At 43.0% G+C, this 24,737-nt stretch overlaps 1 protein-coding gene across 6 annotated transcripts in view; it reads right to left on the bottom strand.

Moving 5' to 3' along the window:
* ANKRD17 (ankyrin repeat domain 17) overlaps window positions 1-24,737 on the bottom strand; it is a 110,536-nt gene that overhangs the window by 51,958 nt on the left and 33,841 nt on the right. For 4 of the 6 annotated variants that reach the window (XM_075860681.1, XM_075860682.1, XM_075860685.1 and 1 more), the window contains exons 3-4: window positions 7,777-7,930; window positions 545-701 (exon numbers count right to left, since the gene is read on the bottom strand). In XM_075860681.1, the coding sequence (XP_075716796.1) occupies window positions 545-701; window positions 7,777-7,930 (311 nt within the window). Of the gene's footprint in view, window positions 1-544; window positions 702-7,776; window positions 7,931-22,216; window positions 22,376-24,737 lie in introns of those variants that run through there. The other 2 variants (XM_075860684.1, XM_075860683.1) reach the window with 2 other exon arrangements.

Raw genomic sequence — 24,737 nt, 5'->3', positions numbered from 1 at the left:
AATAAGGCCAGCGTAGAGCTAGGTGGAAAGTGACGTCACGAGGACAGAGAGGGAGTGATGCTGCAGGTGCCAGGCCTGTAACTAAACTATAGAGGCTTTTCATATGCTGTATTAGGGCACATAATCATTATCGTCCCTATTAGCCAGTGCAAAGGTCTGCTCTGCCGCTATGTAGAACTTAGCAAGGTAATGGATTACATGGTGGGCCATTCGTTTGAATAGACGCCACGTATTACCACATTTTCTCTGCATAACACATGGCTGCCCACAGCCTCACCCAGCAGTTACATATGAGGGTTTCAGCCCATAGATCCGTAGCGGTCATCTGATGATCTGCAGGGTACGCATTTAGGAAATAAACCATGTTCACCTGAGAATTAAAGCTCTGGGCAAAACAGGTCCTGCATTAGGCAGAAGTGTCGTATCCGAGAGGGACTTTGGCATTCCTTGATCCCGGAAATCTGTGCCAAAATCCGCATGTAACCAGGTTTCTAGAAGAAACTACAAACTTATGTATCATATTTCTTAAGAGTTTGACACTTACTTGTCCGTCTGCCCTGCATTTGAGGTGCTCTCCGCTCTCATTCTTGTAAGTGCAGCAGCAGCTTCATCCAACGCACAGCTGACCGAGGACGTCAATCTGCGAAGCACCTCAGGATCTGCGAACGCTTTACCGTCAGCAGTGGATAATTTACCAATTCCTTGTTAGCACAATTCGCCAAGCCAGTTAGTAGGTAAATGTAAGAAACCAAACAAAAATAGGGAAAAGGCCTACTGTTAGTTCAGTCATGCAAAACTAACATACAGCGAAGCTCAAAGCTTACTGGCTGGTCATTTTTAACATGCTTTAGACTTCGGCTTGGCGCGCACACAGTAGCAATACAAAACACAGCCAATTAAGAAAGGGACTCATTTTAACAACTAGTTGAAAAAAGTATATTCTAGCTAGAGAAAAAAAATAAAAAAAAGAGCAGAAAGACTTGTTTTAAGCTTTAAACTATTCAAGCTAAATAATTTAATTTGAAGGATTTGTCCACATTTGAACATCATTTTACAGTTAATCTGTATAATTAATTTTCGTAGATATAAAAAATTCTAACTTGAGCAAATTTGTACGGATTCAGTTACAATCCACATTCTAGCTTTGAGTTGCGTTCACAGTTCTTCTGGTTGTCATTGGAAATAGGAATTTGTCTAACAAGGAGTTTGTCGCCTAACAGCTTAGGCATAGTTCATATTGCGTTTCTGCCTTCCGTCAGAGGTATCACAACGTATACCTCAGACAAAAAGATGCAACGTATCCCACTGAATAGGCATAGTGGGATACGTGGCCCAAACCCCCCTGGGCAGAGCGCTACTTGTAAGTGCTGTGCCTGGGGAAGCTCCGGCTACACTGTGTAATGTAGGGGTTATTTTTTGCGAGATTCCTCAGGATGGAATAGTGACATCTACTACACTATTCCATCCTTAAAATAGAAGGAAAAGCTACGCATACAAGCTTGTCAGAGCCCAAATGGACACTGTTGGTCTCCATCGGCCTAATGAAGTCCTATGGTTACGTTTAGCGTGTATATCGGGAGATTTTCCTGACATACACATTAAACGTATGCCAAAAAGCAATATAAACTAGGCCTTAATTAAGCTCATATAAAGCTGTAAGTTTAATTTTTTCCTACTTCAAATTACTACAGTGTCTAGTGTGAAGACTACTTTCAACGATTTAAATCTGGGCAGACTGTCAACAACAAATGCTCTGAGATTTCAGGTCTGAAGCCTGCAGAACTTCAAAACGCAGTGATACACTAGAATGCAGGATGTAAGCAAAGATCAGTACAAGAGAAGTAAGGCCGGGTTCACACGGTTTTTTATACTAGGAAAATCTGCCTCAAAATTCCATTTGGTATTTTGAGGCAGATTTTGCTCTGCCTGCACGCCGCAGCGTTTTTCGCCTGCAGCCATTGAGCGCTGCGGGCAACAAACGCCGCAAAATAAGCTTCTTCTGCCTCCCATTGATGTCAATGGGAGGTCAGAAGAGGAAAGGCCCGAAGATAGGGCATGTCGCTTCTTTTTCTCACGTGCCAGTTTTTCCGCTCGTGGGAAAAAAAAGCCTCCGCCTCCCATTGAAATCAATTTGAGGCATTTTCTGCCGTTTTTTGGCGCATTTTCCGATGCGGTTTCCCCGTAAAAAAAAAAACTGACTACATTTAGCTTTAGGGCCAGTTCACACAAAGTTACTCAAGTTTGTACATAGAATAATTCCCCATATGAATAGTAAATGTGAGACTTTCATAAATGTAAACAATGATGGCCAATTTGACAGCATTCACAAATACAAAAGGATAAAGATAACAGTGTGAAGGCCGTGCTTCAAAAACCGTGAGGAAGGCCTCACTGGTGGAAAGCAGCTTCGACTGATAAGATGAACAGGACTTTGTCTGGCTACAGCAATCTCTGGTTTAGAAACATAACGGACTATGTTTGTGCTTATTTTAATGTTGTACCGGATTCCAATGAAAGATTAACCCCTTCCCGACATTTGACGTATCCATACGCCAAAGTCGGGTAGGAAGAAGTATGGAGCGGGCTCACGGAGTGAACCCGCTCCATACGATGCAGAAATCTGCTGTATGTTACAGCCGACACTTCAGAGTAACTAGCGGCATCGCGCTCGATCCCGCTCGTTTAACTCGTTAAATGCTGCATAAAAATTATCAGCGGATTCTAGATATCCTGCGGGTTTTCAAATCCGCAGCATATGGTTTTGCGGAAACACCGTGGATTTTCACAGCAGATGTCATCGCAATTTAAAGTGAAATCCCTGGCTGTGTTCACACCAAAATACTCAACTAAATTCGCAATTAACACGTGTGGATGTAGTCGCAGATATTAGTTGTTAACGGTTCACCACCATAATATTTAGGTGATGATTGAACTTGGCCTATCAGGGAACTGCACTATAAAGCTATCCTGTCTGAAGACCATGCTTGTCGTCAAACATTCTCAGCAAAGAGGAAATATTCAAGCAGCATTCTGCCAGATCTTCAGATTTCTAAAATCAGGCAAAATCATTCTGCTCTCAACCAAATCCAAGACAAATTTTAAGTAGAGCGGTCTACTGCTTTAATAATTACGGCAATGCGGTTCTCCGATATTAACCCCTTCAGGACTGAGCCTGTTTTGGCCTTCAGGACGAAGACGATTTTTCAAATCTGACATGTCACTTTATGTGGCAATAACTTGGGAATGCTTTTACCTATCCAAGAGATTCTGAGATTGTTTTCTCGTGACATATTGTACTTAGTGAAAAAATTGTCGATAAATTCAATATTTATTTGTAAAAAAACACCAAGATTTAGAGAAAATTTGCATTTTTCTAAATTTAAATGTATCCGCTTGTAAAACAGATAGTAATACCACGCAAAATAGTTACTAGTTTACATCCCCCATATGTCTACTTTATATTTGCATCATTTTTTGAACATTTTATTTTTCTAGGACGTTACACGGCTTAGAACTTTAGCAGCAATTTCTCATTTTTAAGAAAATTTCAAAAGGCGATTTTTACAGGGACCAGTTCAGTTCTGAAGTGGCTTTGAGGGCCTTATATATTAGAAAGTCCCCATAAATCGCCCCATTTTGAAAACTGCACCCCTCAAAGTATTCACAACGTGTTTTAACCCTTTAGGTGTTTCACAGGAATTACATTTTTTTTTACAAAATTCATTTGTAATACATTTTTTTTCTATACCACAAAGTTTTACCCGAGAAATGTAACTCATTATTTATTGCCCAGATTCTGCAGTTTTTAGAAATATCCCACGTGACCCTAGTGCGCTAAGTTACTGAAATACAGCCCTCAGAAGAAAAGGAGCACCTAGAGGATTTTGGGGCCTCCTTTTTTTTAGAATATATTTTAGGTACCATGTCAGGTTTGAAGAGGTCTTGTGGGGCCAAAACAATAAAGACCCCCAAAAGTGACCCCATTTTGGAAACTATACCCGTCAAGGAATTTATCTAGGGGTATAATTAGCATTTTGAACCCACAGTTTTTTTGCTAAATTTATTTGAATTAGTATGTGAAGATGAAAATCTACTTTTTTTCTGAAAAAACGTAGAAATGTTAAATTTTTTCAAGCAAAAGAGAAAAAACACCCCAAAAAATGTAAAGCAATTTCTACAAATTATAGCAATACCCCATATGTGGTAATAAACTTCTGTTTGGACCCACAGAAGGACTCAGAAGGGAAGGAGCACCATTTGGATTTTGAAATTCTGATTTTGCTGGAATAGTTTTCAGTGCCGTGTCGCGTTTGCAATGTACTGGAGGGAACAAAATAGTGGAAACCCCCGAAAAGTGACCCCATTTTGGAAACTACATTCATCAAGGAATTTTTCTAGGGGTAAAGTTAGCATTTTGACCCCACAGTTGTTTACAGAATAATTCCAATGAATTCAGCAAAAGGTAAAAATCTACTTTTTTGTTCTGAAAAACTGTAGCCATTTTCAATTTTTACAAGGAATAAAGGAGAAAAAAAGCACCAACATTTGTAAAACAATTTCTCCCGGAAATATGCCAGATGTGGTAATAAACTGCGGTTTGGACCCACAGCGGGGCTTAGAAGGGAAGGAGCGCCATTTGGCTTTTGGAGCTCAAATTTAGCTGAAATGGTTTTTGGGTACCATGTCGCATTTGCAAAGCCCCTGAGAGGCCAAAACAGTGGAAACCCCCCCCCCAAAAGTGACCCCCATTTTGGAAATTACACCACTTAATCTATCTAGGGGTATAGTGGGCATTTAGACCCCACAAGTCTTTTGCAGGATTTATTAGAATTAGGCCATGAAAATGAATATCAACATTTCTTCCACTAAAATATGGCATTTTTTTGCAATTTCAAAAGGATAAAGGAGGAAAAAGCCGCCCAACATTTTTAAAGCAATTTCTCCCGAGTACGGCTATACCCCACATGTGGTCATAAATGCTTTTTCATTAGAAAGTAATTAACCCTTTCCGGACTGAACCATTTTTTTCTTTTCCTTTTTAGTTTTTCCCTCCCCGCGTTCCAAGAGCCACAACTTTTTATTTTTCCGTCAATAGAGCGTTGTGAGAGCTTATTTATTGAGGGACGAGCGGTCGTTTTTATTGGTACATACAACTTTTTATTACATTTTTTAGTAGAGCCATGGTGACTAAAAAAACAACAGCGATTTTGCCATTTTAAATACTTTATTTTTCACGTGAGACGCTCCATACATCACCCCCCACACGACATGCTATGTTGTGGTGCGTAAAGGGGTTAATGTGCTTGCGGATGGTGCAGAGTGAAAATTAAAATTTTCCACTGATATGCCATTTTAGTGCACTATATCTTATGCCCAGTTTGTGCCACTGAAGACAAATAGCTCAAATTATTAACCGGGTTCTCCAGGGTATGGCATTGCCATATCAGTGGTCGTAGACTGCTGTTTGGGCATGCTGTAGGGCTCAGAAGGGAGGGAGCAGCTTTTGGGGCGCAGATTTAGCTTGGTGGTAGTTCTATTTGGCGTTTTACTGGTATTTCAGTTTATAATGTGGGGCATATGTAATCTGCGCGGAGCACATCAGGGCATAATAAGAGGGTATAATAATGGGGTAAATAAATAATAATCCGCAGATATGTGGCCGGTGTTGCACTGATAAATGGTGCCCGATCTTATCCGCTTTTGGAGCACTCTGCACATTTTGCATCGCCATATTCTGAGAGCCAGAACTTTTTTATTTTTTCTCCACCGGAGCTGTGTGAGGGCTTATTCTTTGCGGGACAATCTGTAGTTTTCATTAGTACCATTTTGGGGTACCAGAAATTATTTTGATCACTTTCTTTTACCATTTTTTGGGCAAGCAAGGTGACCAAAAACCATCAATTCTGACAATGTATTTTATTATTTTTTTTTAATGGCGTTCACCCTGGGCTATAAATGACAATTTTACTTTATTCTGCGGGTCGATACGATTACGGCAATACCATATGTATATAATTTTTTTATGTTTTGCAGCGTTTGCGCAATAAAATCACTTATTTATAAAATACATTTTTTGTGTCACCATATTCTGAGATCTAGAACTTTTTTATTTTTCAGGCAAAAAAAGCAGTGTAAGGGCTTGTTTTTTGCGGGACGGGTTGTAGTTTGTATTGGTACAATTTTAGCGTACATGCAACTTTTTATTGTATATTTTGGGAGGGGTGGTGACCAAAAAAAAATTGAGATTCTTGTCTTTCGTTTATTTTTTTTGTGGTGTTCACCATGCGGGAAAAATAATATTACAGTTTTATAGTTGGGGTCGTTACGAACGCGGTGATACCAAATATGTGTCCTTTTTTTAACTTGTTAATTTTTTCCCTATAATAAAGTCTTCTTATAGGAAAAAAAGCATTCTTTGTTTAGGTCACTTATAACTTTTATTTTTACACTTTTTAAAAACATCATCATCTTTTTTTTTTTTTTACTTGTCCCACTAGGTGACACTTAGACTTGCAGCTTTGATCGCTGCTAGAGTGCATTACACTACACACGTAGTGTAATGTTTTCTAACTGTCATTGTGATCTGACAGTCACACTGACAGGAAGCCACGGAGGACCGGCCGGAGGCTGCTCCTCCGAGGCTTCCGTACATGGCAGCCCGGAGGCCATTGTCTGGCCGCTGGTTGCAGTGATAAGGATCGCCAGCCCCCGCAAATGCATGTGGGGGGCTGCCGATCTGCTCTAAACCTCTTCGCAATCGACCACCGCATCGAATGGGTTAATTGCCGATTTCAGCGACGACAGGCCGCTGATCGGCAACGGGAAGAGCAGGGCAGACACCCTGCACAGTTAACCGCCACTGCGGTGTAGCGCCGCACGGCTGTTAACTGTTGAAGCGCGGACGTAACTGCACGCGAAGTTACTGCTCACCTGGGCGTTCATGTACGCCAAGGTGCGGGAAGGGGTTAAAGCTACAGACTCCCATCTCTGTTCAGAGCAGAAAAAGGCGTTTGGATTGCCAAGTATAAATCAAAACAATTGAGGCTTGAGATGTATAGGATTCCTCCTAACTTATCAGAATGTTAATGGATACCACTACGAATTAGTGAAAAGCAGGAAAGCAAATTGAACGGCTAAGAAGACTAACTGATACCGCTACTTCTATGGAGAATAGAGAAAAATCAAACCTAAAATAGCCTTTGAAAGATGAAACTAGCCAGCTGTGTGTGAACTTGCTGAGGGGAATAAGGGAAACTAGCAACAGCTGCATTAGGCAATGTAAGGAAGCAAGTAAAGGTAAATTTAATATATATTTTTTTTTTCTTCATGTATTTTCTGAAGATTTACAAAACAGGATCTAGCTTAGAATTTTTATAGTGAAGGAAAAAAAAAAAAAAAGACAAACAACTAGCGCCAACATGAAGTCTATTGCGGCTGCATTCACACAAGGCATTTTTGCTGTAGCTGCCCTATTTTATTAAATGCGGCTAGATGGTAAGTGTGTGTGAATGGGAGTTTCTGAATACCCATTCACATACTGCATGAAGCAAATTCTGCAGTTCTGACATTGCATTAGAGCATGCAGCCCTCTCCAATCATAGCAAAAATAAGTTTTAACCACACCTTTAACGTCTCTGTGTGAATGAAGCCACAGTTGAAGCCCCAGATATTGTACAAAGATAGGATGCATTACTATATTACACTTGTACTCTAAAGTACAAATCAAATGTGAAAAGCAGAGTACTTTATAAATATAGAAATTGCCAGCGACCATACCTGCAGCTTCTAGAAGAGCCTCTAGTCTAGCCTGTGTCTCAGGATCGACTGTTCTTAAATCGGTTCCATCAGCTGTGCCTGATAAGAGGAGCTTGGATGCAGTCTCCAGCATAGGGTTCTCCAAATCATCTTGGTCCAAAATGAAAGATTCCACCTGTATAAAATGGAAATCAAAGGTTAAACAAAAAAAACTATTCACTTGCTGTCCCCACCGCCAACTATGAAGGCCATGGTATAGCGCACCCAATCTGTATAACGGTCACCATTACCAAAAACTATTGCATTTCACACTAAAACCGTATCGGACAGCTGCAGCGGGATAGAGCAGGCCATACAACCTAGTTCTTCGCTGCCTGACTTTTCGCCTGCAGATAACAAGTACTTCAGCACCCAAAGTATTAAATCGAAATAGCCATAAACATGGTGGATCGAACAAATGTTAGGTTTCCGCTTCAGACCAAGTTACAAGCAAGGACAGATACCCGGCCTGACCGGTATAGAATCCATCAACCAGCTTGCCTTTAAATTATAAGCATAAATTTTAACTGTCTGAAGAGATGAAGCGCTTTAAAACGTTCTTTACTATTATTATGTACTATTTAATATAAAAGGTCACTAAAAATAAATTATTAGCAAAACATCTTCCACAATAATTCAGTCAACCAGGAGCAGATCTCTGCTGCTACAAGTCAAGCTTGGTTTGTACACATCCAGTGAATCCATTATTATGAATGTGTACTTTGATATAAAAAAAACTAAAAAAAAAAACTCAACCCTTCTAATTTTTTCTAATTAACAAAATACCAAAGCAAATGAACAATCAAAATTAGGTGTGACCACCCTTTGCCTTCAAAACAGCATACATTCTTCTAGGTACACTTGGACACCGTTTTTGAAGGAATTCGGCAGGAAGTTGTTCCAAACATCTTGGAGAACTAACCACAGATCTTCTGTGGATGTAGGCTTCCTCAAATCCTTTTGTCTCTTTATGTAATCCCGGACTGACCGGTTATGTGGAGTTCAGGGCTCTGTGGGGGCCATATCATCACTTCCAGGGCTCTTGGTTCTTCTTTACGCTGAAGATCGTTCTTAGGGCCTGTTCACATCACCGTTCGCTTTCCGTTCCGGGGTTCCGTCTGAGGTTTCCGTCGGGTGAACCCCGCAACGGAAAGTGAAAGTGACAGCACAGCTTCAGTTTTAGTCACCATTGATCTCAATGGTGATGGAAACATCGCTAATGCTTTCCGTTCGTCACCATTCCGGCTGCTTTCAGTTTCACTTTCCGTTGCAGGGTTCACCCGACGGAACCCTCCGACGAAACCCCGGAACGGAAATGAACGGTGATGTGAACAGACCCTTAGTGACATTGCCTGTATGTTTGGGGTCATTGTTCTGCTGCAGAATACATCTAGAGCCAAATCAGACGCCTCCCTGATGGTATTGCATGATGGATAAGTATCTGCCTGTATTTCACAGCATGGAGTACACCATTAATCCTGACCAAATCCTAGGGCTGGGCAATTAATCAGAAAAGACCAAACCAAAATTCAGCGAAATTAACAGTCGTCATCTTGCGCATTTCGGTAAAAAAAAAAAATCCAGGTTTAACCTGTATCTTCAAGACGGCTTGAATCTAATAGTAGAAGCCGTAAGGTCCCTGCTCTACCATTCACCATGTATCTCCGGATGAGAAGTAGTGACGTCACGGGCATTATATACAATCGTATACAGAAGGATCAGGGAATAAATATTAATTCAGTGGTGTAGCTTGCAAATGGGGGGGTGTGGCATGCAAAGGTGTGACCTAATAGTTTATTAATCGTAAGAGGTCAGACGTTCAATTAAATCGTGATTTTGATCATAAAAATCGACCAGCCCCACCAAATCCCCCAACTCCATTTGCTGAAATGCAGCCCCAAACTCAAAGAACCTCCACCATGCTTCACTGTTGCCTGCAGGCACTCATTGTACCGCTCACCAGCCCTTCGGTGAACAAACTGCCTTTTGTTACAGCCAAATATTTCACATTTTGACTCATAAGCCCTGGACACCTGCTGCCATTTTTCTGCACCCCAGTTCCTATGTTTTTGTGCATAGTTGAGTCGCTTGGCCTTGTTTCCACATCGAAGGTATGTCTTCTTGGGTGCAATTCTTCTACGAAGACCACCGCTGGCCAGACTTCTCCAAACAGTAGACTGTTGTACCTGGGTCCCACTGGTTTCTGCCAGTCCTGAGCTGATGGCACTGCTGCACATCTTCTGATTTAGAAGGGTAGTAATTACGCATGATGGGTCTTTGAACTGCTGCACTAAGTTTCATTGGCCGACCACTGCGTCTTTGACGCAACATTGCCCGTTTCTTTGTGCTTCTTCAAAATAGCTTTAACAGCACATCATTGAACCCCAGTCTGCTTTGATATCTTTGCCTGGGAGAGGCCTTGCTGATGCAGTATCTACCTTGTGTCTTGTTGCTGTGCTCAGTCTTGCCATGGTGGACCTGTGACATGAAACGGTATTCCACAACCTCACTTTTGTAGAGGAAGTTTGGCGGTTTTAATGTCAGTTCACACGTTGCATAAATACTGCGGATTTTCCGAAACTGAATTTGTTGAGGAAAATCCGCAGCAAATACAGTAGCATCGTATTTTCTTCCACAAACTGTGTAAATACTGAGCGTAAGTGCTCAGAAATGTCAATTGTATTTACGTAAACACTGCTTAATTGTTGCAGGTTTTCCACATAGAATTCAATGGGAGGCAAAACCCACAACAAAATAGCAGTTGCGTTTTTTTTTTTTGAGGTGGGTTCGCAGCGACTCCGTTGCAAAAGACGCAACTCAGAAAAAAACAAACAAAAAAAAAACACCTTTTATACTTACCCAGGCGTCTGTTTCTTCCTCCAGGCCGGCCTCCTGGGATAATGTTTCATCCCATGTGACCGCTGCAGCCACTGACAGGCTGTAGTGGCGGTCACATGGGATGAATCACCACCACAAGAGGCCAGCCTGGATGACGTCAGAGGGCCAGCCTCCTGTGATGACTTCATCCCATTGACCGCCGCTGCAGCCAATCACAGGCTGCAGCGGTCTCCTGGGAAGAATCATCATCCCAGGAGGCCGGCCTGCTAGCAGGCTGGCAAAGTGCGGCAGTTTTCCGCAGCGGACATTCCGGGCGAAAAACCGTTCCACGGTTTGCTGCAGCTTTTCACCCAGCATTCCCTGCGGCGCACAGGGCAGATACGCAGTGTGCTTTTCCGCAGCGTATCTGCCCCGTTTGAACTCCGCTTTAGCGGATCGGTCTTTAGTTTAGAAATGCCCAATCTCCTAACTAATCTAATAGGCACTGCCACACTGATGCTAGTGAAAATTGTGTCCCAAAAAGATTTTAAAAGTTTCGTTTTTTCTAAATATGCAAATTGAACCTATACTTGACAAGTGGGGGGTCAACTCCAGCAATTCTCCTGAGGTGGTGCTGCCTCACAGCCTCTGATGCTGTCCTATCAGCATGAAGCGGCTTCACACACAGTCAAAGACTGAGGCTGGTGGGAAGGGGGATCACTTCAAAACAGTCATACCTCGAGCTGTGGACCACCTAGAATAGCGGGTGCATATGAAAGCTGAAATTCTAATCTTTCATATGGACACCAGGATCTAGCTGTGTAACAACCGGAGATATCATAATCATCAGTTGAAAACAGTCGGGTATGGAAGCTGTATACTAAATGATCAGGCTGTGTTGCTGGGAGGGGGAGAAGCTGTATGAGGATTGGACAGCGTCCTACAGAAAACATTACACTGCCCAGAGTGAAAAGAAAGTGTCACCTATTTGGCTATTCTAGCCAAATTAGCATGTTTTACAAAAATGCTCATAACTTTGCATAGTTATCAGCATCATTAGTACCGATTAGATTAGTTAGGAGATCAGGAATTAATAAAGTAACGACAAATTCTCTAAGTTTTCCACACAGCTTAAACAATTAAGGACTTTCATCCTACATATGAAAATGATGATTATTACCTTTGGTATAATTGGTTAATCATAGACCAGGCTATAGTCCTATAAAATCCATGCCTTTGTGCAAGTGTACCTAGAAGAATTATTGCGGTTTTGAAGGCAAAGGGTGGTCACACCAAATATCGATTTGATTTAGATTTCTCTTCTGTTCACTTTGTATTTTGTTAATTGATTAAAAAAAAAAACAACTATTAACACCATTTTTTTTAAAACATTCTTGGTTCGCAGCATTTTTCCACAGTTGCCTAAGACACTTGCACAGAACTGTACATACGACACAAACTTCACTGCCCCAGTATCCACAGCGCTCAACATCAGCTCTCAGTGACTGAATTACTACAAGGGGAGATTCACACGAACGTTGCGTTTTTGCGCACGCAAACAACGCGGCGTTTTGCGAGCGCAAAAACCATTTGACAGCTGCGTGTGTCATGCGTGTCTGATGCGCGGCTGCGTGATTTTCGCGCAGCCGGCATCATAGAGATGAGGCTTGTCGATGCCCGTCACTGTCCAAGGTGCTGAAAGAGCTAAATCTTTCAGCACCCTCGACAGTGAATGCCGAACACAACAGCGAAAAACATGTAAAAAAAAATATAAAGTTCCTACTTACCGAGAACTTCCCGGCCGTTGCCTTGGTGACGCGTCCTTGGTGACGCGTCCATGGTGACGCGCCTCTCTTGACATCGGGCCCCACCTCCCTGGATGACGCGGCAGTCCAAGTGACCGCTGCAGCCTGTGATTGGCTGCAGCCTGTGCTTGGCCTGTGATTGGCTGGAGCTGTCACTTGAACTGAAGTGTCATGCCGGGAGGTCGGACTGCAGGAAGGAGAAAGTAGTAATCGGTAAGTTAGAACTTCGGTTTTTTTTTACAGGTTCATGTATTTTGGGATCACAAGTCACTGTCCATGGTGCTGAAACAGTTTAACTCTTTCAGCACCATGCACAGTGAATGTCTCCCGACGTCGCGGACCGGAAATTTTTTGGCCGGGTTCGGCCAAAACGAGTTTGGCCGAACCCGGTGAAGTTAGCTTCGGTTGTCGGGGTTCGCTCCTCGCAAAGACACTCCGTTTGGATGCTTGGAAACAGAAAAGCACGTGGTGCTTTTCGGTTTTCATTCATCCTTTTCACTGCTGTTGCGCGAATCACGCTCGTCCCACGGAAGTGCTTCCGTGTGGTGCGCGTGATTTTCACGCACCCATTGACTTCAATGGGTGCGTGATGCGCGAAATACGCAGAGTTATTGAACCTGTCGCGCTTTTTGCGCAGCAGACAAACGCTGCGCAAAAAGCACGGACTGTGTGTACTGCCCCATAGACTTGTATTGGTCCATGCGTGCCGCGTGAAAACCACGCGGCCCGCACGGACCGAATACACGCTCGTGTGAATCCCCCCCAAAAGATACATTGCACAGTGGCAGTGTGCCACTTGGAAAAGCCAGAAAACCTTTGTTCTAGAAATTAATACTTTTCTCCAATTATCACATAGCTTTCCATTTGCATTATTATGGATGTCAAGGGTAATGCTTCCGTTGCTAATGGTTTCCGTTTGTCTCCGTTCCACAAGGGTTCAGGTTTTTTGGGCAGAATCAATAGCGTAGTCGACTGAAATCAACGGTAATGCTAATGGCAAACTGTGGCTTCCGTTTGTGGGTTCCGCTGACGGAACCCCGACGCAGATGTGAACGAAGCCTTACCAGTCATTGTAATCTGGTCTGTGATAAGGACTGCTGAGAAGCGATCTTTACAGAACAGGAAGTGTCAGCCAATTGTAAGGCCAGGAAGAAATTGGCAAGATTTCAGGATTTCAAAATATAAATAACAGAGATTGAAAAGGAAGAGGTATCCGTACAGAAATGTATTTTGGAAAAAAATGTGTATTAGACCAAAAAAAAAAAATAATTAATAAACCGTTTGTTAAAACCAGACTACCCCTTAATAAGCTTTTCAATTCCTACCAAAAGTGTTAAATAGGGTTGAGGTCAGGGCTCTTTGCAGGCCACTTGAGTTCCTCCACATCAAACTCTTTACGGACCTTGCTTTGTGCACTAGAGCAGTCATGCTGGAACAGAAAAGGGCCAAAAACTGGTGCCTAAATTTGTAAGCATACAATTGTCCGAAATGTCTTTGTATGTCTGTGCCTAGACCAAACCCTGAAAATGCCCCAGACCATTATTCCTCCACCAAATTTTAGAATAGGCACTAGGGTTGCACGATGCATTGAAACTGCGACACGGTTTTGATACCGTGCACCCTGAAACGGTTCGATACCGTTATTTCATGTATTACGATACAAAGCCAAGTATAGTAATACATGAATGTTGTTAGAGCAGGGCTGCGTGATACAGCCATTGCCCCGCTCCTTAATCCTGACAAGTGTGCGCGGTCAGGTTGACAAAAGATTGCCAGCACTGAAGAGAGAACATGGCTCACGCACTGCAAAACACCCCCATGTTCTGTCTTCAGTGCCGGCGCTGCCAACTCATCAGTACAGCACCGGCCGCATCACCTCATGCTGACGGCGAGCGAGCACTTAAGCGGGGCAATGGCTGTATTACACAGCTGCATCCCCGCTCTAACGCCGGAGATCAGAGAAACCTCACCTCTGCCGTTATTCCCCTGAATGCTACGATCAAAGCGGACCGCAGCATTCAAGGGGTAAATGAGAAGGGGGGGGGGGAATGCCCTTTGGATCGCGTCACGGAGAATCAATTGAAGGAACGCAGGGCTCTCTGACCATATTACCTGTTAGGACATACCTATCAGTATACTGACTAATGTACTGGCATATAGATATATGCCAGTACAATAAAGTTTAAAAAAAAACAAAAACGTAAATAAAATATATATTTTTTTTTTTTACAATAAACAGTCAATACATAAAATACACACATTCGGTATCGTCGCGACCGCAACACCACATTTATAGCATCATTCATGTTTATGCTCTCACTTATTATTGTGAGGCACGGGGTAGTATGAATTTTGAACCACCATGTGCCTCACAATAGTAATTAACCCCATCATGTACCTCACACATTAACCCCATGTTGTCCATTATGACGGAGGAACATGATGGGGTTAATTACTATTAATGTGAGGCACATGGAGGTTCAAAATTCATCACACTACATGCCTCACATCAGAAAATGGAAGAACTTTTTTTTTTTTATTATTATTATTGTTGGCAAAGTATCATTTTGATATCGAGTATTGCAATACTACACGAAGCATCGGTACCGGAGTCCAAATTCTGGTATCGTGACAACCCTAGTAGGCACTATGAATTCCAGTAAATCGCGTTATCCTACCAAAAGCCAAGCACAGATTCCTCAGTCACACTGCCAGATAGCGAAACACGATTCATCATTTCAGAGAACACGTTTCCTCTGCTCCAGAATCCAGCCAACGTTTGGCATTGTGGATGTGATTTTAGGTTTGCGTGCAGCTGCTCCGCTATGGAACTCTGTACCGAGTGCGTGGAGTGTAAAAAATCACCTATCCTCCGAATCGCTCTGTGGCCCCTGTGTGGTCTACCACTTCGTGGTTGAGCCGTTACTACTGGAAGCTTCCACTTCACAACAGCATTTACAGTTTAACGGACTTGTGGCAAGGGTGGCATCCTACGACAGTGACACTTTTAGAGTTACTGAACTCCTCAGTATGAGCCCATGCTACGAACAATGTTTGTCTCTAGAGAGACTGCAAAGAGCTGTGCTTGATGTTATGCACCGGTTTGCAATGGATGTGGCTGACACATCTGAAATCAAATTAGGAGAAGTGACCAAATACTTTGGACATACAGTGTAGTGTGTTATAAGAGGGTCATCGGTCTGTTTTTTTTTTTAAACATAGCCATATAGTTAAATTATGAAATTTAGAGTACGAATTTAACCAGTTCTGGACCACCCATAGACTATAACCTTCCCGGTGGCCCGCACTTAACTCTCTGCAGGATGTTCTGGAACGTCATTGCAGTTAGCTGGTTGCCGCTCCCAGGCGGCATTTAGCTCTGTGATACAGCTGTCTCACGGAGCTTAAACCGGAGACCAAGCAGTGCGGTTTCCGGTCATGTGATAGTTGTGCCAACCTGTCACGATGATAACATTACTCCTCTAAGCGGCACTTGTGCGCCTACTGTAAGGAGCTCTGTGATACAGGGGTCTAATGACCGCTATATCACAGAGCTTTCACCCAGAGACCACTCAGTGTGGTCTCCGGTCACGTGGTCGCTGTGACAGCGATTACAGAAACATTGGTTAGTAAATAAACGTTTCCATCAGTGGAATCTTCTCCCTCTCTGGCAAGCTTCCAGAGAGGGAGAAGAATAATTGAATACAAAACTTTTTTTTCTTCAATAAAGACATTTTGACAATAAATATATTTGTCTACTACACAACGACGTGGCCGCGACACAGGTCGCCTTGCCAAAGATCGCTATGTCCCGTAGCCTACAGTATATTGCAAGTAATAAAAGTCAATGTGGTTTAGTGGCAACACGCAAGCTGCTGCAACATGACCATTGCGAGAAATCCAAACTGTCTTGTCGCAGTTACTTGCAGGTCGCGACGCGACCACATTGTACTTTCATTACTTGCGGTGTAGGCTATGGGACATAGCGATCTTGGCTGTGCCAAAGTCACCATTTAGCCCCAGCCTTAGGGCGACAATACATGTGGCTGATTTGCACAGGCGAAGGTTGCAGCGGATTACAATACAAGGCAAGTTCGAGATTTTACAAATCTCATCCACATGCTGCAAGACAATTTTTACATCTTTCATGAAATACCTCGGGGGGCGGCGATCTACTTTCCACAAGAGTCATTTTGGGGGTGTGAATAGGGTGTTTCCGTCTCCATCACCATGGATATCAATGGTGACTGAGCCGGTGCCCCTGGTTTCAGTTCTCTTTTGTGCACCGGATCAGTAGTTTTGCCGGAAGCAATAGCGTAGTCACCATTGAAATCCATGGTGGTGGAGACGGAAATCTCTGGTTTCCGTCAGTGTCAGTTTGTGTCTGCTCAGGGTCCCGTTCTGACGGAAACTTCCAACGGAACGTCAGAACGGGAACCCCTAACGTAGATGTGAACAGAGCCGAATATGAAATTGGATCGATTGAGTGTATTGTGCAGTTAGTTGTGGTTATCTTAACTTGAGTAGCTTGGAATCTAGGGGAAAATCTGCATGCGTTGGTGAAATCCTTAGACGCAGAAAAATCCCACAATATGCCGTTAAAGAGGACCGGTCACTAGGTCATATAAATTGAACTGGTTTACGGACCTGAATAGCGCGGTCTCCCTGATACCAGCACGGTTTCTTTTTTTTCTGGACCAGTTACAGCGATATGGCCAACTGTTGTGCTGGCTCCCTCTATGCTAATTTGCTGTAGTTAGCCAGCAGGGCGTGAACTACCCTCAAGATGCCTCGCGCTGATTGGTCAGCATCAGAGGCAGGGAAGCCAGCTCCACCCCATTGGCTAACCATAGCAAATAGAAGAAAAAAAAACAAAAAACAGCGCTGGAAACAGGAAGACTGCGCTATTCAGATCAGTTAACCAGTTCAACTTATATGACCTAGTGACAGTTCCTCTTTAAATCCAGGCAGATTTTATTTTTTACCTCAGCATTTGTGTACACTGCAACGAAAATCTACAAATAAATCAGAACGTTGCCTTAAAGGAGTCGTACAGGATCAGAAAAAAACAGTGCCACATCTGTCCACAGGTTGATTGTGGAATTGCAGCTCAATTCTATTCACTTCAATGAAGCAAAGCTACAATACCAGACAACACATGGACAGATGCGGCACGGTTTCTGGAAGAAAGCAGACATGTTTTTTTTAGGTTTTGATTGGTATCCTCCTTTAAGAGGATACCATACACAACCACAAAACGTTCATCTTCATGCTGGGGGTTCTTCTTTATGTGCATTCATAGCACACAACAACTACAAACCACGACAGAATTGAATTGGGGTGGACAAATGACTGTAGACTTTATTGTGGGCAGAAAGAAAGCCCCAGGAATCAGTGAGATATCTTGTATTTATTTTAAAGTAGACTGGAGAGAGGAAAAAACAAAAACAAAATAAATAAATAGATCGGTATCAATTGAAAGCTAAAAAAATTAGGTGCCAGCAGTACATTTCTAGGCAAATTGGTATGCTAGTTCCTGGGATTTCTTCAGCATTGTTCCATACCCTGCCAGATAGAATGCCAAATCGTATTTGCCCAGGATCACACAGTTTATTCTTCCACCTGGTGGTGAATAAACCAACATCTCCCCACACTGAAGTCCTGGTGCTGTTACTTGTCTTTTGTTTCTGATATATATATATATATATATATATATACACACACACACACACACACCATTCCTATCCCTTGGGCCCACACTTGGCTTTAGGGGAGAGTCTGGGAAGCCAGAAATTGTACCAAAAACTGTGTGCGATATCCTGGCCCAACAGCTACGCACTAATGTATGTTAAAAAAAAAGTCAAAGACTGACAGTTGCATAACTTGACTTACTATCTGAGGCATTTACTTATATGTATGTTGCAACAATACACACTGCTCACATTTCCTTGTAATATGTAATGGAGTATAAAGTTCAGGGCTCTGTAGGAAGAACGACGACATTATATAGGGCAGGAGAAATGGTCCCGTGGCTCTTGAAAAGTCCCTCCTCTAGGATGTCCCCATTGCCTAACTGGGAATACAAAAAGGGATTGGCCTGACTTGATCACCTGATAAGCCTCTCCACATTTGTCACGGTATAACGTACTTTTATTATTATTTGTAGGTGCCATTATTGGTACATAGTCAGCATTTAAGGCCCTGATCAGAGTTTTGTGACACGTTTTTTCTGGGGAAACCACGGCAAAACACGGCCGAAATTGCCGCCCCTCTTTTTCAATGGGAGGTGGAGGCGTTTTTTTTCCCAGCGAGCAGGAAAAACGCTCGCCGGAAAATGAAACGACATGCCCCATCTTGAGACATTTTCCGTCTCAAAAACCCCATTGAAATCAATGGGAGACGGAAAAAACCGGCACGAGCGATTATTTTCTATTGCCTGTTAAAGAAATAAGTATTAAAGAAAAAAAGAACGCCTCAAAAAATACCTGTGGTGCAAAGCCACTAAAAAAAACGGAGTTGATTCTTCCAGGCAGATTGTGTGAACATAGCCTAAGGGTACAAGTCTAAATAAGAAGTGCAGAAAATTCACAGGTAAGAACCTCACCTAATTGTGCGGTTTTTTGGTGCAGTTTTTATATTTTAATGCGGAAATCCGTGCATTTTCATGCTGCGGGTTTTGGTGCGTTTTCCTTACAACTCGACAGATACAATTTGCAAGCGGAAACGGAAGATAAATTGACATGCTGCGGATTTTAAAATACGCACTGCCGGTCAATTTACGTGCAGAAAACATACGCAGCGTGTACATGAGATTTCCTGAAATCTCATTTACTTTGCTGGCAGTGTATCTGCCTGCATGCAGACTTCCGCTGCATTTTTCGCCAGTGGCCATGGAGCGCCTCGTGCAAAAAAATGCAGCGAAATAAGCTCTCTGCGCCTCCCATTGATGTCAATGGGAGGTCAGAGATGTAAAACGCCTGAAGATAGGGCATGTCGCTTTTTCCCGTGAGACGGTTTCTCCATCTCCTATTGAAATCAATGGGAGGCATTTTCGGACGATTTTCCGACGCGGTTTCCACGTCAAAAAACCCTGAACTGAATACAGCTTCAACAAGCCCAACCTACTGGTGACCGTAGGTAGCCCAACGCTACAAGAATTTCCTAATATACAATAAACTGCCCCAATAACCTCATAACTAGCTGCAGTATTTAAGGATAAACCCCTTTCATTTAGACCCCCAAAGGTCGCCGGTACACACAGCGGTAGTATTTTCACTGCAAGTTGCTATGGTTTTGGGAGTGCGGCTTGTACAAGTGAAACATTTTGAAGTCTTGCGCTACGCTTGTTACAAGCTGTACTGCCAAAAAACACAACACCGCCGCTTTTGTCGTGTGACACTACCGCTAAACGAACGGGCATCCCAATATATGCCCTAGGAAAAAACAAGAGAAGGCATTTCTGTGTTTACCCAACGGCCTGAGGCGCAGCAAGAAGGCCGGCCTACGATGCGGCGCCCAATGTATATTGAGGGCACAACTACTAGCAACACCACGAACTAGAACACCTGCTAGCCATATGCCCCCCTTTTAAAGGCACTATTCTCATGTAAAAGCAATGCTTTTTTAGTAAAATCAGAGGCACACAAAATAGTATAGCATACGATAGGTGCTGTGCACATGAGGCCTATATATGTAAATATACAGATGCTAGGTGGAGAATTTATAAAGTTATTACACATTGGGGTTATCAGAGTTAGAAATCTGTATTTTCGGGGGCCACGGCTCTTACAGAGGAGAGCTGCAGTAGGGTACTGAAAATATTTTAAGACCTACCATTATACTTTTTAAAATAGGTTTCTAAAAAATTCAAGGGAGAATGTAGATTAAAAAAAAAAAATTAAATAACCCTTCTACAACCTTTTGAATTGTTGTCAGTAAATAATACAATCGGTTACTGAAAATATTAAAAGGACATTTTGGGGTCACTTTATGGTTTTGCACACACCATAGACATTAGATTTTTGGCAGAATTTTTTTTAAAATGTCTATGGGCAGCTTCAGCATAATCTATTAAATCTAATCTATTGTTCCCACTAAGCAGCCATGTCAGGCTGGGGGGAGACCGATTGTGGTGTCCTTCAATGGGATTACTAATAGGAAGTCCAGGAAAAAGTCCTGAGCAGCAAATCTGCCTAGACCTACAACAAATCAGGAAGCAAGTGATGTCATAACTGGGTAGATTTGGAATTCCAGAATATGTCAGATCTGTGTGATGACATGTAGAGCTGTAGTGTCCGTAAATAGCCAACTCTGAAAAACGGATTACTAAAGAAGCAAAAACAGAAGTCAATATTTTCTGCCATTATATAGTGGCGCCACTTGTGAGGGGACACTAGCACTGCTATAGATTTAAGCCTGTATGTCTATGAAGATCTGTGGGTAGGAGTTTGCTCAGATATGTAACACCGAATCAAGGGTCTAGAATACACAGAATACTCTTCAAATGCTGACTTTACGTTAAATAATTGTCATTTTGGGAAGAAATATTGGAGACCATTCACACGTAAGCAAGGTTATACTAGAAGACTCGAAAAGCAAGAGACTAGAAACCGATTACATTATATTAGCGAAGCTCATAATCGCGAGGTTCGCAGAAACATCAGGTGATTCATTTGCTTATGTAGTTCAGCTAAAAGCTGGACCATTTCTTTTCTTGCAACGTCAGCTCCAGGCACTTGCTCATTGATCACGCAGCTTAGTGTGAAGTGCAGTCAGGAAAATAATCCTTCCCCTAAAATCAGTCGCTGCGGTAAACGGTTAAAACACTTCCCCCCTAAAACAAAACAGCACCAGTAAAGTCCTTGAATTGTCCTTTATCACCTTTACACTTTCCCTGACATGTTAGAAGAGGTTATTGTTGGGGTTTATCATCAGTGACCCCCACCGGGGACACTGTACCCCTCCCCAGGCCCCTTTTTTCTAAAGATTTTTGGGTGTCACAAGGAACAGACCCCTACATCTCAATTCAGCCATTTTCTAGTTCTATCCGTTTCCTGGGAAAGCTGGGTGACCACCAACGGTCTCCAGCTTTGCCAATAAGGCCAGAGGATGGATTACATAACTAGGTAGACTTGCCACCCTGGAGTCCGGGAAACAAAACCATTATGGGTAACAACTGAATAGATTTTATAAAGGAGGATGGACGATGACCAGGGAGGAATTTTTACTGGCCATTTCCCGATTTTAGAGGAAGAACATCAAAAATACAACATGACAAGGAAAGTAAGTGGCAGAATATGCGCCCATGTGAGAGCCCATACAAGAAGGAAGCTGGCACACCATAGGTGGTGAACAGTGTAATTCCTCTATTTTATCAGACGTATAGGCCTCCACGCACAGAATCTCTGCAGTAATAAACAAAGTCCACACAACTACTGCGAGGAAACGAGTGATCGGGGCCAGTACTGAGCCGGAGAACTAGGCCTCTGCGAGTAGACGAGTTGTGCAAGACATCCGATACTATGGCAAGAGAAAGCGGCTTTGCAGACCCCACCTTCTAATGAGTTAATCTAAAGGTCACAGGCATTTATGTAACGGAAGGCCCCCTCGCTGCCTGCCAGGATCCCGGCAACCACACCATAACCCCCTCCCCCCGGTACCGGGGAGATGCTAGCGTCAGCGGCGAATATGCACCGGGAGCCGTAGCAAAGGAGAACGCACAAGGTCTAGCTAATCGCCTGACATTATCCGGAGATCCGCTCCCTCCTCCCTTAGGCCGAGTCCACCACACTCCGCCGTACCTCCAGGATGTCTTCTAGAACATATGCTTCCATGTCGGCTGCCGTCTCCACCATGTTTTCTCACACAGCCATAGCTCTTACTGCACTAGGATTAGATCTGTGCCAGCAGGAGCCCTCCTCTGTCAGCCAGGGAACAGGAAATGGAACGTTCTATTCTCGCCCAGAGCAGCTCTGCAGTCACAGCGCAGGCCTCTACCACTGCACACAGGGGTGACTCACGCAGTCTGATCTTAAAGTCACACGCTTGTTTTTCCACCCACTCCTTTCTGTAATATGGACGCAGTGACTGGCCACTTGCACCATGGCCAGCAACACGATACTGACTGCACATGTATTAATTAATACGGTGCATTTATTAGCATCTGTTCAATACAGATAGCGAGACGTATAAAAACGAGTGCAAAGGAAAACTCCAGCATTTCAAGTCTGAAATCACAAAGTACTGACTTAATATGGACAAGACCACCTAAGTCAGCTCAACCGGAGGGGTTAGGGTTACTCATAGCAACTAACTAGATCACAGATCTCTTTTCCTGGGGAAGATCTAAAATAAAAGCAGAAATCTGATGGGGTTTTTTTTATATATAGATTTTGCAGATGCAGCATTTGGCCAGATCTACCAAACCTGAGAGGCAGAAAGAAGTGGATGGCAGTAGCAGGTGGCTACAACTAGGGTACACCACATTTCGATTTAGCAAGCCATGAACGCCATGTTTAGGAAGGCCTCCGAACATGCGACAATTCTGGCGCACGCTGTAAAAGAGGCACAATTTCTCGATACAATGTGCTCAGAGAGGGTGAATACAGGGCACAGTACACCACTTCAGATGTGTATGCCAGCCCTCATAGATGGTTTCCTACTCTTACAAGGAGCCTTGTCAGCAAGGTTAGCACCAATTTTCAAAACATGAAAATTGGCGGCACCAGCATGTTAAATATGTGGGTGCAGGGGACATAAGCTGCCAAGACCTGCAAGTGCCATGTTTCCGCCTCCTCAGGACAATATAACGTATGTGGCAATCAAGGTTATAATTTTTTTTGGGGAGGTGAAAACATTAATTCTGCCTACGCCATCCATATATACCCTTATGCCAGATTCTCAAAAGGTCGGATACACTGCGTAAAAATCACGCAGCGTATCCGACCTGGAACCTTCCGTCAAAAAAAAAAAACCACCACAATGGTGCGGTTCTCATATGGAACTACGGCTGCGTAAAGAAGCGCTCATACTTACCCCCATTCATGTCCGCTCCGGCCTCCTACGATGACGTTGAAGGCCATGTCACGCTGCAGCGGTCACATGGAATGAAACCTCATCCCAGGAGGCCAGACTGCAGGAAGGAGGGCGTGCTGGGAAAGTAGGATTTTTTTTTTTTTTACAGAGTTGCGATTTTTGCGGCGGAATTGCTGCAATTACGCCGTAAAAGTCGCAACGCTTGGTTTTGCATCTCCATTGAATTCTATGGGGAAAACCCGCAACAGAAAAATCAAGAAAAACGTAGCATAAATTGACATGCTGGAGAAAACGTACGCACCGCAGGTCAGTTTATTAACGTTTAAGCTGCAGAATTTAGTCGTGGAAACTCTGCAGCGCTTACGCTACGTGGGAACCCGACCTTTTTTTTTTTTTTATAGATAAAACGCCAATGCAGTTTTCAATGCTAAAAAGGAAGAAAGAAAAACCAGCATGGAAATCTGCGTTTTTTTTCACACAAAAAAAAAAACCACTGTGTGAAACCACCCTTGAAGTACCAACATATGTGGTGGACTTGATGTGGATTTTCCACAGGGAACCCACAGATTAATCTGTATGGGTTGCGGATTGAACCGGAATCTCACTGCTACATTGAAAAGAGTGAAATCCGCAGTGAACATACAGAACAGAATGAGCATGTTGCAAAGTTGAAAATTCGCAGCTCGGATTTCCATGCGGAAAAGGTTTAGGAGAATCCCCCAGCCTGCCTGGTGACATGGCTGCTGCATCCAGGTAGACACGCAGTAGACTGGTGGCCAGGATTAGTAAACAGCTGAGCTATGCTGTTTCGGAAACTTCCATTGTTTGAGGGCTTATTTTTTGCAGGACGAACTGTAGTTTTTATTAGCACCATTTTTTGGTACATACGATTTCTTTTATCACTTTTTATTTCATTCTTTTTAGCGCTATGGTGACCAAAAGACAATTCTGGGGTTGTAATTTCTTTATTTTTTTACGCCGTTCACTGTGCGAGTTAAATAATGCTATATTGTAATAGTTTCAAACTTTTACGGACGCAGCGATACCAATTTTTTTATTTTTACATTGTGCTTTGGGAAAAATGGGAAAAGGGTGTTTTTTTTTTTTTTTAAACTTTTAAAAAACGTTTACACTCCTGAAAATATTAAGATTTTTTTCTTTTCACATTTTATTAGTTCCCTAGGATGAGTTACGGAAACCACTTAACTCGATGAGCTATGCGGTTTCCGTAACTCCCATAGTAGTGAATGGCAGTTACAGAAGCAGTGTAGCAGTCGAGCCTGGGAG

Source organism: Rhinoderma darwinii, chromosome 1 (genome assembly GCF_050947455.1).
Source record: "Rhinoderma darwinii isolate aRhiDar2 chromosome 1, aRhiDar2.hap1, whole genome shotgun sequence".
NCBI lineage: Eukaryota > Metazoa > Chordata > Amphibia > Anura > Rhinodermatidae > Rhinoderma > Rhinoderma darwinii.
The sequence above is the reverse complement of the archived record's forward strand: the minus strand, read 5'-3'. Positions and strand labels throughout refer to the sequence as shown.